Genomic DNA, 14,097 nt, shown 5'->3' with positions numbered 1-14,097 from the left:
AAAGCTGGAGCACTTTGGACTTCTCATTGTCGGGTCTCACACGCTATATTAACTGGGAGGAACTCAATACGTAATGGTGGCAGTGGGACGGCCGTCGAGCGACGACGAGTCCTTCAAACCATGCCGCCATCCGATCAGACGTCTGGAACGGAAGATGCTCCCGGCTGCTTTCTCCGCCCCGGAGGTGAGCCACCGCTGATAAAGGGCACCATGAGACGCGCGTGCTGGTGACTTGCCACACTGTCACCGGTCAGAAATACAGCGAGGCGACGCCGACTGCGTGACAGCGAGCCGGTAACCTTTCAAAGGTACAGCGAGTCGGCGCCGGCGCTGACCAGGTCCTCGATGTTGGGACTGCGGGCGGCGCGCAGGTAGTCTGTTGGCAGGGCCCACAGGGCGCCGGTTGGCGGCCGCTGGACGGAGGGCGCTGCTCCTCGCTGAGCGACCGACTCGGCCCTCCAGGCGACCCTGCGCACACGACACCCGTCAGCCGTCGCGCCAGCCATGCCACAACAGGCCAACGTCTCGGCTGGCCGTGTTGGCGATGGTTTGGCTAGCGCAGTTTCAGTTTGGTGGTCACGACAAGGTACTGCGTTTTCCACTTGGTTTGTCTCGCTGTGCACGTTGCAGATGTTACAATACCGGCGCTGCAACCAACAACTGGCACAACGCATACACACACGCACACGCACGCGAGAGCGCGGACGGGCGGGCGGACAGCTGACCTGCCGTCCAGAGGCGGAGCTCGGTGGCCGGCGGGAGGCGTCCGGGCGCGGCCGGCCAAGCCGAGCCGTGCCGACAGGCGGCACCAGTCGGCCGCCGGGGCCGGGCTCGGGCCGCCGCCCGCCGCCGGCTGGTACAGCGTCGCCTGGCCGCGCAGAGACGTCACGACCAGCACGTTTCGGGCTGTCGGTGGACGCCGAGCGTCCGACTTGGCACCGCCGGTTGAGACGCCGAACTAACGGTACATTCGGACGGGCGGGCGCACGTGCGATCACCCAAGCACGCAAGCGCGCACGGTCGCGGCCGCGCGAGTAGTGTTGGCAGACGTACACGCAGAGACTGGGATGCGCACACTCGCTCAGTCACCGCGTCGACGTGATGGCGAGTAGTGAAGTCACGCGTCTCCGCTACACTAGGAACACTCACCTGCAGAGCGTACGAGGGGAGGGCGGCGGCGGCGGCGGCGGTGGCCGGGCCGTGGCGGGCGGGCAGCAGCTGCGGCGAGCCGTTCTCCGGGGGACCGAACACGGCCGGGCCGCACCACTGCAGCCGACGGCCGCGCCTGTCAGCCGCCGGCAGCGGAGCGCCACTGCCGCTCGCAACCGGGCAGTGCCAGCAGGAAAACGCAGCTGGCGGGGGCCTACTTTGGCAGTACGGCAGTTTGTCATGGGCGTAGTTTCACAGAATGGGTGGGGAGCGCTGAACGATGAAAAATTATGTGTACCACCTCCAAATACGTTAACAAACGTGTTTTTTCCAGATTTGGTCCACTGACTTCTCGAAGATGGGGAGGGGGGGGGGGGGGAGGGGGGCGGCTAGAACCACAAGTTCGGGGAGGAGACTCAACCCTTCCCAAGTGAACAGGAAACTACATCCCTAAGTCGTTTAGTTTCATGCATCTCGTGTCATCGGCGTGTGCACCGTCCTGGCCGTAGTGCTTTCCTTGTGGAGTCACGCTGCAAACTTAAGAGGAAGTGTTCCACATTTGAAGATATTGAATCGGTTATCAGATATGATGAAAATATCACTTATATCTGTTGGTGTGCTTTTAAGTGGAAAAGACTGCTCCAGACAATACAATATCTTTATTTAGTATATAGGCTCCTCAATGCGTTGTTTGATTGTGCCATCGCACCATGCATAGCATTGACCGAGAGCCAGTTGACAGCCATTATGTCTGGAAATTGCGCCCACGAACGCCATACATGAATAGCCTGACAATGCTACCTTTCTTGGTCGCGATCCGCGCGTGGATAATGGAATGGCAGGGTTTGGATGACGTTATTATGACGTAATGCGGCCTAAGGTTACCTTGAAATGCTGTACCACGATTACCCTCCAACATTTTTGCGACCTTTAGGCTCACGAACCAGAGGGTTTTAGGTCTTACAAAGGGCATGGCCGTGAGCTGCATCGAAAGGTATTTAATATAGCTATTTCAGTTCAAAACCCCAATGAAATGTGGAATACTTCCTATAAGCCTTCGGCCATCAGTTGTGTTCATTACGACGTACAATTTCCAGCAAAGGACACCTTTAGCCCTTCAGATGCCTGCAATCCTGTTAACACGCGCCCGGGTGGCCACCTAGACAACCTTCGCTCGAGTGGGGGAGGGTCAATTTGACCCCCCCCCCCTCCCTGTCAATTCCCCTGAGATCTCGGGAGCTAAGAAAGCTAGACACCAAATTTACCGGGTGTCTTGACCTGTACGTTAACTCACTCAAGTCAAAGTTTCAGGCTCCTAGGGCATGACCTTCGGGTCAAAAAAGGTCAAACAAGGTAAAGTTTCAGGTTGGTCTCGAAAAATGCCCCCAGAACGTAGATAACCATTAATAAGCAAAAGGTCACATTCTCGTCTAAGGTCAGTGACCTTTTTTGACCTTTTGAAGGTCAAGACGACAAAAATCACACAAGATTGCTTTGCGTTTTGCATTTGACTAAGCGACAAAGATTACGCTAGGCAGTATGTTCCTAAAACAAAATGTTGACCTGGGTCATTCTAGGTCAATGTCTTATTTTGACCTCTAAGAAGTCAATGGAAGATGTATAATGCGGTTCCTGCCATCAGTTAACTCAAAACGAGCGCCAGAAACGATTTCATACAGCAAGCCCCAGAGTAGTAAACAGATTGGTTTTGACCTTGGTGTGACCTTCATACCTGACCTTAGTTCAATTCAATTTTCTCATCAACTGTTGTGTTGCCTAAGAAAGCATCTCAGAGATGTATGGCCTCGTCTAACACTCCGTTGTTGGATCAGAGTGAAGGATTCCCTAGAAATTTCCGTCGCTGAAACCGTGGCCTGACTTTGACCTGCCATACGTCAGCGACCTTACAAGGGACATCTAAATTTTTAATGCAAAACGATCTGTTAGTCGATTGTTTACAGCTATGAAAAAATTGGCACGGCTACGCCGCGCCGTTCGGAAATCATTCTGGAGAAACCTTCGGAGGCGGGGGTCAATGTGACCTCCACCCCACCCGAGCGCGTGTTAAAGTTGCGTGCCGCAGAGGTTAGCACAACGCAGCCTTCAAACCAGGGCAACGACCTGACTTGGGCGAGGCGTTCGTCTGTTCCAGACGCTCGCGAGGACATTTTCTCGCCACTGACGCCTCGCTGAGTGCGAGTGTACGCTCTGTCACGCTGGCCAAGTGTGAGACCTCCCCCCCCCCGTCCACACTTGACCTCCTGACAATCTTCCCACGGCGGTGCGCGTGCCGTGCGCCCACAACGGTGGCTTTAGCCGGCACTACAGCCCTCTAAGATAGAAGTTGCCCTGTCACGCGTGAACGGCTCCACTTGCTGGCGACCATTCCGGCGTGACATGCTAGAAAGTTGACCTGCTTTTTCGTGCACGGACGCGGAGGCCAGTCAGCAGATTAGCATCAAAGCAGTGATGTGCTCTGGATTTCCTGTTTGGCTTCCGCGCGCCGCTACGGATGGTGACCGAAGTTTCCCCAGCATGCGCCGGCACCCATGTTCGGGTGGCTTTGGGTTACCGGCACTAATTCTTCCGTTCGTATTCAAGCGCAATTTAACAGGTATGTGGAGGCGATACAAACATTTCATCTGTTTCTACGTGAATCGCGACATCGCCGTGACCCGCTTATCGATAAATTAGCCGGCCGATGCGTTAGACGAAACGCTTGGAAAGAGCGTAGCATAGTTTGGTGCATGCTAAATCCATGCTTATCCGGCAGTACATTGACACACCAAAATAAATAGGCAAGATGGGGACCGCAAAATTAAGGACCACTAGATATCAACCCTCAAAAACTTACTACACAAAATATTGACACCATAAAATACTGACACGGAAAATATCGACGTCCAATATATTGGTTCCATAGCTGAATACCAATGAGCACGGATAATTCCAAAAAAGTTTGTTCTAGGCCATGAAATACAATGAAAACTTGACCGTTAAACCATCGCATAAATGCGAAAGTTTGTTTTGTTTTGTGGCTTATACCAAGTGAATTGCATTGAGAAAGCCACGGGTCTCCAGAAAGCATCAGAGTATTTTCTGCCGTCCAAATCTAACCAAACGTCTGAGAATCGGACGAGTGGTCAGGTAAGTCAGCTGCCGGTAAGACCTACAGCCGGGTCCAGGAGGGCCCACCTGACACACACGGTCGGCCTCGTAGGTCATCGGCCGGTAAGACGTACAAGCGGGTCGGGGCGGGCTCACCTGATACGCAGCCGTTTCGCAGCAGGCGGCGACCCTGCAGCGGGACCCTGACTCGTGTGAGTAGACCGGCTGCGGCCGCGGCAGCCGGCCGCCGGAGAAGACGGGGCTTTGCAACAGGGCCCCGGGTGCCGAGGCCGCTACCGACGCCGTCGTAAAGAACGCGTCACACGATGCGTCAAGCTGGCGTGTCACGTGGCATGTGACACTGACACGTGACGCGAGGGCAGCTCCATCCGGGGCCACCGTTCATTTCCGTGAGCCCTGGCTCTACTCGTAGTTGGCGGCAGGCCTCAGCCGGCGGCCCCGTCTCTGGCCAGGCTGGCCGGCCCCAGCACCATCAGAGGGGGTCGCCACAGGCGACGGCAGGGCTGCACGGCGCGACATTGTCTCTCGCGGCTGACACGGGTGCTGGTGTGCACGGGTACAGCATGGCAATCACGGCCAGTATGTACTACTGAAAGAGGGTTAGCCCTGTATGATATGTACGTAGCCTTCTCTTATTTTTTGGAGTACTCAGGCAGAAAGACAGGTGGGACAGTATTTTGGAGTACTCAGGCAGAAAGGCAGAAAGACATTGTAAAGATAAAGAACAAGCGGGGGAGAGATGCAGTATAATCACACATCAGATGTCCATCGCCGGCGCCATGTGCCGGTGCCGGTGCCGCCCGGTGCTGACCTGCGATCGGCAGCGTCCTATCGCAGGGCGCTCCGGTGTTCTGGGCCCAGACGCCGGCCGGCCGGCAGCAGCCGCCGGCGTGCCGGTGCGAGGCGGCCAGCAGCAGGCCGGAGCGCACTGCGGGAGAGCCGCCTGCCGCTCCGGTCACCGCCGCGCGGGCTGACGCGCGGCTCTGGCAGCGCTCCTGGCGCCGTCACAGCCGCTGCCACTGATCTCATCCAACTCTGGGTCACAGTGCGAGGTGCGAACAGTCGGCTGACTCGTACTCGATGCAGGTCTACCGCCATCGTGGTCACCAGGCATTACCTGTAGCCGTGAACAATAGCTGCAGCACGGTCTAAGCCATGCTCCCAGTGTTCAGCCGGTATGCTTAACTCTGGCAGTGTGCCGAATCCATTCGTGCTCGGAAAACTGGCAACAGTTCGACAGGCTGCCAATGTTTTAAAAGTTCTAAACATCACCCTGCTGGAATATTTAAACAATATGGAACGAGTGTTTGTTTCTATTACACCGCTTTTCAGTCGTGTTGTTAGCGCTTTTGTAACGCGTGTATATCTTGGCATGGCAACATGATAGCTGAGTTGACAATACGCTGGTGCAAAGCTGGCAGTATTCTAGCTGCTAGGCTTTAACACAAAGTCCATTTGATGGAGTTGAATTGCTATCAACCTTTGGTAATAGAAAAGAAGCAGTTTTGCAAGTCAGCCTGGCTGCCTAAGTGAGCTGTCTTTGGTGCGACATTATAGGACTAGACATATATTATAAGGCTAGAAATACAGCGTCTATTTCAAATGGTAAAGATTGGCAAACTACGATTTGCAAATTGAAAAGTCAGCAATTTTAGATAGGCAATGTCTCCGACTCTAAACTGGCCAGGCATAAGGCACGCATTAAATCGAAATATTGCTCGGCACGGAACGGCTTCCGATGAGGATGTATCGCTGTCAAACTGACCCACCTGCTGTCCAATGCTGGGACTCGAGCCGGTTATCTGCGCACCAGTGCGCAGCGTCGGTCACGTGACCACCGCCGCTGACAGGGCCTTGTGCCAGTGGGTTGCCGTGACCAGCAGGGTAGAGCACCACGTGATTGGCCAGGCTCACGGGCCCGCGCAGCGCGTGCTCGCCATAGTCAAGCGAGGCGTGCGTGAGGGGGTCGTACTGGGCCGGCTGGCCGTGGACGAGGCCGTCCCCCTGCATGGACTGACCGATGGCGAGACCTTCTCCTTGAGTGACGCCATACATGAAGCTGTCTCCATGGACGGCTTGGCCACACGCACTATCTTCGTAAGCGGCCTGGCCGTGCGCGACGTCTCCGTGGATGACGAGACCTTGAGGGAAGCTTCCGTGGAAGGTCGGGCCCTGCGCGGCGTTCGCGTGGAAGGGCTGGCCGTGCGCGGGGCTCAGCGGGCCGCCGGACATGCCGTCGTGCCGTGCGCTCGCGGCCTGAGGCGGCGCCGGCCCCGCGCGCCCGCCGTGCGCCCGCGGCGCCGCCGCCCGCACCTGGAGCGGCGCCGCGGCCGGCGGGTCGGTCAGGTCGGCGCCGCCTGCCGGCGGCGGTCCGGCGCCGGAGGTTTCTGACCGGCTCACGGGCGCTGACAGTCGTCGCTGGGTCTGGCGGCAGCATTCAACATAGCGGCGTTCGTCACTGTGCGCTGGTCGGCTGTGGTCTACACGACAGCTGCCTTCCCACCGCGTAATTTGACGCATGTCCCAGAGGTTGGCGCCATGGGGCGACAGCTCAGTCTCGTTCTCATGGTTCATTATGCAAAACATGACACGATTGGCGCACAGATACGCACACGTTGCTGGCTTTCCACGCAGCCGTAGCTAAAGAATATTGCACTCATTAAGCAGCAGTTCTTAGCAGAATAACAATGAATATTCTGAGACGGCAAGTTCAGTGAACTTAAAAAATATGAAAACTAAGGCATACCCACTGCTGAAGTTCTATTACCCCTGGTTCATAGGCTTGCTATCTGCAGTGGATTTGGGCGCTTTTAAAAACGGTTTGATGACGCTGAGGTACAATACAAAATAAAGGCGCAATGGGCACGCAAATGCGTACACGTCAGACCTTACACGCAAACTTGATGAGATGCTTACCAGTGGTATAGTTTCCCAGTCAGCTGGGGGAGGGACGGGGTCTCCAGGCTCACCAACTTCGAATCCAGCCCCCACCCGCTCTTAGTTTTGGGAAGTATGTGGGCCAAATCCCGGAGGAAATGGTTTGCGTTTTAGGTAGGCGTTATTTGTTTGCAGTTTATTCCGCTGAACTGCTTTTGCGAACCTGCGCCCCGAGTCCTTGCACTCATCAAGCATCGATTTTGAGTACGACGTTTACCGTCATTATGTTTGTGCATTTGCAGAATGTAAACATTATCACATACCCGTTGTCGGTGTGCTGTAACCCTGGTTGATGGGAGCTCAATTTTCAGTGGATTTGTACGGGTTTCAAGACGGTTTATCTTCCGAGTACTAATTCCAACGAAACTCATGTATTACAGGCAAAGGAATGTTTTAAAAATTATGGCTGGTAGGGTCGGGGTAAACCAAGTAAGTTTTCCTGGGAGGCCAGCGCGACGACCAGATTACGGGGGTGGTGATAAAGTACTTTGTTCCCTCTTTATTCACATAGCACCTTCTGGAGATAAGGAAATGTCCTGGCTACTGTGCTAGATTTACACGTATTACTGTTTTCTGCTGGTGCACAATTTTACTAAACGACTCATCTGCCGTGTAGCTCACTCTTGAGCTACACGGCAACACTGCAAGAGCTACACTCCCGAGACCACCTAGCTAGAGCTACACTGCCGAGACTGCCTAGCTTCCTAACACTAGTTATCGTTTTCAACGTTTTTTCTCCTAGGGAAGCCAAGTTACAATAGTCACAAAATTACGAAAATAGCGGTTAGGCACTTTGTTTAATTGCCAGAATATCTGCCTCCACACTTAACAGATCAAAACATGGCGTGGGCATAGGCTGTTCAGAACTTTGAATTCTAGTCCATGGCTATAATGTACCAAAGTTTTCACATGCCTGGATTTCACCAACTGCTGTTAAAAGATAACTTTTTGCCACGGCATTTTAGACAGAAACCAATTCTGAAGCTTCAAATCATGCCTGCCAAAAGCAGTGTGGCAAAAACCACAATACTGGGTTTTGTTCTGTAAAAAAGAAGTGGCGGAATAAAGGACCTTCTTTCGGATGTTCCTTGTCTGAGCCCACGTTGGTGACCACCGCCTGGGACCGGATGTCCGCCATATGACTGACCGCGAACTGACCGTACGACAGCTTGTCTGTGTGTTTGTGAATCAACATCAGTACTTATTGGCGTTTCAACCTTATTCCATTCCTTGGACGTAGCCGGCTTGATCCGCTTTTGTACGTTAGAGGACGGTAAGCACTTTTCTCAAATAAGTTGCATGCTTCTGTAATGTCTTCGGAGTCTAGGGTAACCCGGCATGTTAGGAAAAAGAACGTGTTTTACATATTGCCGGCTTCCCTGCATCGTCCCTCAAATCACCGGCATTACGCTGTCTAACTGAAATTTTAGTCGTTATTTGAAATATCCACCCGGCTTCAAGCACCTTTTGTAATCGCCATTATTTACATTATTTGCCTGACGAATGTATGCAATTTTTAGGCAGTTCAAGAAACGCTCTAAATAAGACTGACTAACCATGCATGGTACGTTTGTCCCACGTTTTGTGAGTTGTCATCTCATGTTTGATTTTCGATTAAATGACGCCGCTTCTCAGTGAGCTTTCACCTTACATGGGGAAAAACTAAAGAACAGAAAGACTAGAATCTACATAGAACGTATGGGACTGTCATGTCATGACTCATATTCAATTAAATGATGGAAACTGTCCATTGAACTTTCGCCTTATAGGACAGAACTACTTGCGCGAAGTGCCCAGGCATTGACCATGAGGCTCTCAGTCATAGCGAGCTTGTGATTCGGTGGTCGATCATTGTGGAATATATTACTCGCGCTGGACTTTACACTAATTGTTATATGTATATATATATACATATATATATATATATATATATATATATATATATATATATACATATATATAACAGTAACATAGGTTTACGCTGGGCCCAGGCGATTGGTGGGGGTGGCGGTGACGGCTGATTTTGTGGCTGACTGACGCGGCCGAGGTCGCGGTGCCTGCGATGACATGGCCGGGGGTGATCCCTCTGCTGATATCGGGCGTCGGGCAGCGTCTGGCGCCGCCGCCGTCTGCGCGTGTTCTCCGCGACCGCATGGCGCGGTCCGGTGGAGTAGGCCCGAGGCTGGTCCATCCGCGTTCTAAGCCTCGCCACCTGCTGTTTGCGACGGCCCGCCTGTGCACCGCGCCGGATGTCGTGCACATCCGCTCTGGTGGCATCGAGGTCGCGGTCGCGCTGAGCGCAGGGATATCGTCCGCTTCCGGCGCCGCCGACCGACGGCCCGGCGGGTCGGGCGCTGTGCCGGCCGACCTCCCCGGGCGTGCCGGATGACGGCCCACGCCCGGGCGCCTGCGTGCCCCTGCCGCCACCACGCCTGGGCACCTGCCTGCCCCTGCCGCCACCACGCCCGGGTGCCTGCCTATCCCTGCCGCCAGCCGTGACCCACACTCACCGCAGCGCGCTGCTGTGTAGTCATTAACGCTCTGTCCCGTTGTGCGATTTTTGTGTATGTCATGAAGATAGTGAGGGGAAATGAGGACGACAACGGCCACGACAAAGACGGCCTTTAAGAGACGATGCATACGTGATAGAAGCCCAGGAAAGACACGGAGTCTTAAAACTACCATAAGAAAACAGAGTTATTCCCTCGTTGTCCTGCTGATAAAATCATCCGTTTCGACCCACCTCCGGTAACAGCCCGTTGGCTGAGAACGACTCCAGCAGTTGGGCCACCTCCATCAGCTTGGCCCTGGTCTCCGTGCTGGGTCGGTCGTCTCCGCCGCAGCGGGTGCCCCCTTCAGCCATGCCGCTCGCGGTCGCGCGTACTACATCAGTCACTCCTGCAGCGGACAGTCAACGTGACGGCACTGGTGGTGGCAGCAGCGTCACCCACGGCGGCGCGCGTTCCCATCGTAAGCCGTCCGCCAGTTACTCGCCGCGGAGAACGCAACTGCCACCAAACAGTGCCTCTGTGCCATGCTTGGAATGAACTTATGTGAGACAAATGCCGTCATCTGAACATGGCGAAGAGCAGAAGTTGCCACATCCGGTGAGCTTTAAATGGAGCGTTCCACATATGTCCGGGATTTTGTATTGAAATAACCATCTTGAGGATCATTTGGTGTAATTCACAGTCCTGCACTTTGTAAGACCTTACCCGTCTAGTTTCCGAGTCTCTAAGCTACGCGCCAATGAAGATGTGCAGATCATTTTTGGGAGAGTATTACGGGGTCACCCAGGTATCCATGACGCCATAACATCACTGAACTAAAAATCCTGAGTCCAAGTTGAAAATTGGACAGAAGCGCGGAAAAATTCAAGTTTTGGACAGCCAGTAGCATTTCGTTGTGTTGCAAATTGGTAGAGATCTCAATTAATTTGAACGGAGTCCTCCACATTTGAAGATATTGGAGCAAGCACGAGATATGATAAAATAGGCTCGCTTCAAACTGTTGATATACTCCTAACCTAAAAGACTGCTATCCTAACAGCACACATTCTACGTTTAGTTGATATGCTTCCGAGTACGTCATTTTTATTGCATCATGGAATGTTTGCATGACGTTCAGACGCTGCCAAGCCATGTGAAATTGCCACCCTAGCAATTTCACAGTCAAATCTGGCAATCCTAGTCAAATCTGGCATTTCAACACGCCGAGGGGTGGCAGGAGCGGTGTTCAAAGTATCCGCTGATTCAAAAATCGCTACGTGCTGGTGTTTTGGCTTTGTTTCGTGGTTGTCTTGCAAATTCATTATTGAGTTTCAAAATTTAACTTGCATTCACATACCTGGTTATGACACAACATGTTTTTCAACATTCGGTTCCCTATAATAACTAGCAACCATGTTCAGGTATTCTATTATGTCGCAGAAAACATGATTCGTGATTGGAGCTTGCGCGGCTTGCTCAACATTGATTGGAGGCCAACTGACGTCCACTGCATTTGGAATTCACGTTTGTTAACGCTAGATCTGAACGGTTTGACCACAGTTGTATTGGCCTCTAGCACTGCATGGCCTATGGGGTGGCAGGATTTAAATGGCGTCCCTTTGGTGTGATGTAAGCCTTGAAATAGTTTGCACGAAATAGTCTGCACATATCTGCAGGCGTTTAGCTCAGAAATTGGAGGGCTTTAGGTTCAAAGAACGGCAAGAATGGTCAACTGCACCGAATGATTCTCAAAGGGCTGTTTCGGTTCAAATTCCCAGACAAATGTAGAACTCTCTCTAATCCTGCTCGTTTAAAAGATAATTTCGTTCTTGAACATAAGCAATTTATTGATCAAGCACACCAAAAAAACACACTTCTTGAAACATGGGATAGAAACACTCAACGAACACCCCGGCACGCATGTCTTAGGCTATGCGACTTGCTGAGATGGGACCGCGAGCACCGATTTTCGCAACATTCGCAGTTCGCACGACTTTTGGATCTCCGTTTTACAGCTGTTGCTTTTGTGACAATAGATCGATTTTTTCAAACTGGAAATTTTGTGACACGCTGACTTTTGGGACACTTCTCGACTAGACAGCTGATCCATCCTTGGACTTTCGATTGGACTTTGGACAAGAACTTCCAGAGAACAGCACCTCTGCTCGGGACGGTGCGAAACAAGCCAGGGTGAAACAAAAATCGAAGACCTGTTGAGCTGCGGTGCGGTTTGAAGCTGGTTGTCATAAGCCCTTTATACCAGGGGCGTCAATCTTTATAAAGTAAGGCGGGGGGGGGGGGGGGAAGGGTGGGCGAACCGAAGGCCCGATAACCTTCCCCCATTTTTCCCCACCGGATTTAGGCCACTTTATTTTGATCCAACCTAATGTGTGTTCTTAATCTTTGTGTAGTTTATAAGTCTCTAATTTAAGCAGTATAGAAGTAATGCAGGATTGGATCCAGGGAGCAGGCACTGGACGCACGCGTCCCTTCTGATCGGCACGCGAAGGCGCCCCTTTAGAGGCCACCTAGAGCGCCGATGGCGCTCTTCTGTGGCGGTCATGGGAGGCGGCACGCAAGTTGGCTGTGGGGGCGGGGGTGGGGTTAGTCATTAAGGACTTCGGTCATCCCCATATTCCAGAGCCTTGCACTTTAACCTCACAAACCATTGCGTGTCTTATGGCGCTAGGAATGTGAAGTTTATTGCATTGTCTATTTGCTCAGCTGTTACGATTTGTATCTTGTGGTGAGAATAACCATGGGTTTTTGTTATGAGAGTGGTGCAAGACGCAAGTACGCAGCAAAATAAAAAAGACAGTCTTTGTGCTATGAGCATCCTTTACACACGTGCTATGTAATATTCCAGCGAAAGACGTTGGGGGGGGGGGGGGCAAGCCAATATTAGTGGGGGCAGGCCCAACTCAACATTGGGGGAGGAGGGGGCAGGGACCTCACAAAAGAAAACAAATCGACACCCGCGTTTTACACACATCGCCCGTACCGGACTCGGCGACCGGACTGGCTGGCGACGGCCTCGCTGTCTTCTCGCGGCGCACCAGCTCGCGCGCCTGCTTCCGCATGCGCGCTTCCTTCGGGCTGTACACGTACGCTGAAAAGACAGCGGTCGGCCCTCAGCGCGCGTGTCAGGGAGGTTGGGGGAGCCTGACGATATGTACCGCCGGGTGCGGGTCAGCGAAGCCACCTGGTCTTGACGGCGTGCCTTCAGTGTGTCGTCTCGAACCTTGCGGGCGCATCCGTGACCACGGCTCAAATACTGCTGGAACATTGAGCAATGAAGCGTGCTCGGCATGTAATTGTTTGCTGTAACGGGATTGCATTGGTGGAAAGCATTTATGCTACCATTCTTTTCGATGATGTGTGGGATCAAAAAATGTGTGGCAGTAAGAGCTTTTGCTGACGCTGAGTGGTTGTCTATAACGCTACTCTGTCATGCAATGTCGAAAACCTAATGCTACTGCTTCAAATTCGTGCTAGAAGCGAAGTGACTGATTATTCCGTTCCCATCTACAGCAAGTACATTTCAAGGTGCAGATCACAAACCTGCCGCTCGAAACTTTGTGCAAGGTCAAGTCCGAGAAACGTGCGCATCAAAAGACTTAACTGGGCTGAAACCACGCCCAAGACGCTGTGGCGTCACCAACCACTAGCGATCTGCCGCCGCGCGACGGAGTTTTACACGCCAACAGGGTTTTCTATCTTTCGACACGTAACTTCAAGTACATACTCCGCTTCGCTGCTCTGACTCGTCAATTTATCCTGAATCCTTACAACACCCCTGACTCTTGGGACGATCATCAGCAATGGGCCGGCTCAAGTGCTGTATTCCCAATAACCGGCCAACTCTTGTGCTGTGTCACATGCATGCCAATTCAATCAGTAGAGGTCGCCTGATCCGGTGGCACTAAAACAAAATTATGCTTACTGAGATTTTGTCTACTTCTGAGCATGCTTAGAAAATTAGATCGGTCGGATCTATTTTTTTGTATCATAGACGTTTTCTTCTTCTTCGCATTTAGTTAACAGGTAATTTTTAGCGATCGTATTTAATAAAATATTCGTCAAAGACCAAAAATTAAACAGTAAGGCGATATACACAAGCACGTCTACATTTTACATAGCAGTTTACTAAATGGTTGTGAGAAAGGTGTGCAGAAATTGATAGTGAAATGTTCAACTGATTTTGCAACAAAACGTAACTGTTTTGATTTGAGATAAAAAGCAAGGGTTCGAAATGCATGGAAAACTTAATGACGTTTCCATATCCCTCATCCTGCGAGCACCGAATCGGACTCGCGAGCGCAGGGTCCGCGGCGAGTACCCCAGCGTCCCCTTCCCTTGCGTCGTCTGAGGCTGTCTGAGGCGGCGAGCAGAG

General features: G+C 52.5%; 1 protein-coding gene across 1 annotated transcript in view; it reads right to left on the bottom strand.

The window, feature by feature from the left end:
- Positions 1–885: 885 nt before the first annotated feature.
- LOC119100491 (ATP-dependent RNA helicase A-like) overlaps positions 886–14,097 on the bottom strand; it is a 44,195-nt gene continuing 30,983 nt past the window's right edge. Inside the window, 7 exon segments of the mRNA XM_037223582.1 lie at positions 886–906; positions 1,210–1,266; positions 4,414–4,550; positions 5,090–5,206; positions 6,048–6,534; positions 9,959–10,113; positions 12,706–12,813. Coding sequence (XP_037079477.1) covers positions 886–906; positions 1,210–1,266; positions 4,414–4,550; positions 5,090–5,206; positions 6,048–6,534; positions 9,959–10,113; positions 12,706–12,813 — 1,082 coding nt within the window.

This window comes from Pollicipes pollicipes, unplaced genomic scaffold, assembly GCF_011947565.3.
Source record: "Pollicipes pollicipes isolate AB1234 unplaced genomic scaffold, Ppol_2.1 Scaffold_4881;HRSCAF=5763_pilon_pilon_pilon, whole genome shotgun sequence".
Taxonomy (NCBI): domain Eukaryota; kingdom Metazoa; phylum Arthropoda; class Thecostraca; order Pollicipedomorpha; family Pollicipedidae; genus Pollicipes; species Pollicipes pollicipes.
Note: the sequence above shows the minus strand (reverse complement) of the source record. Positions and strands in the feature narration are given on the sequence as shown.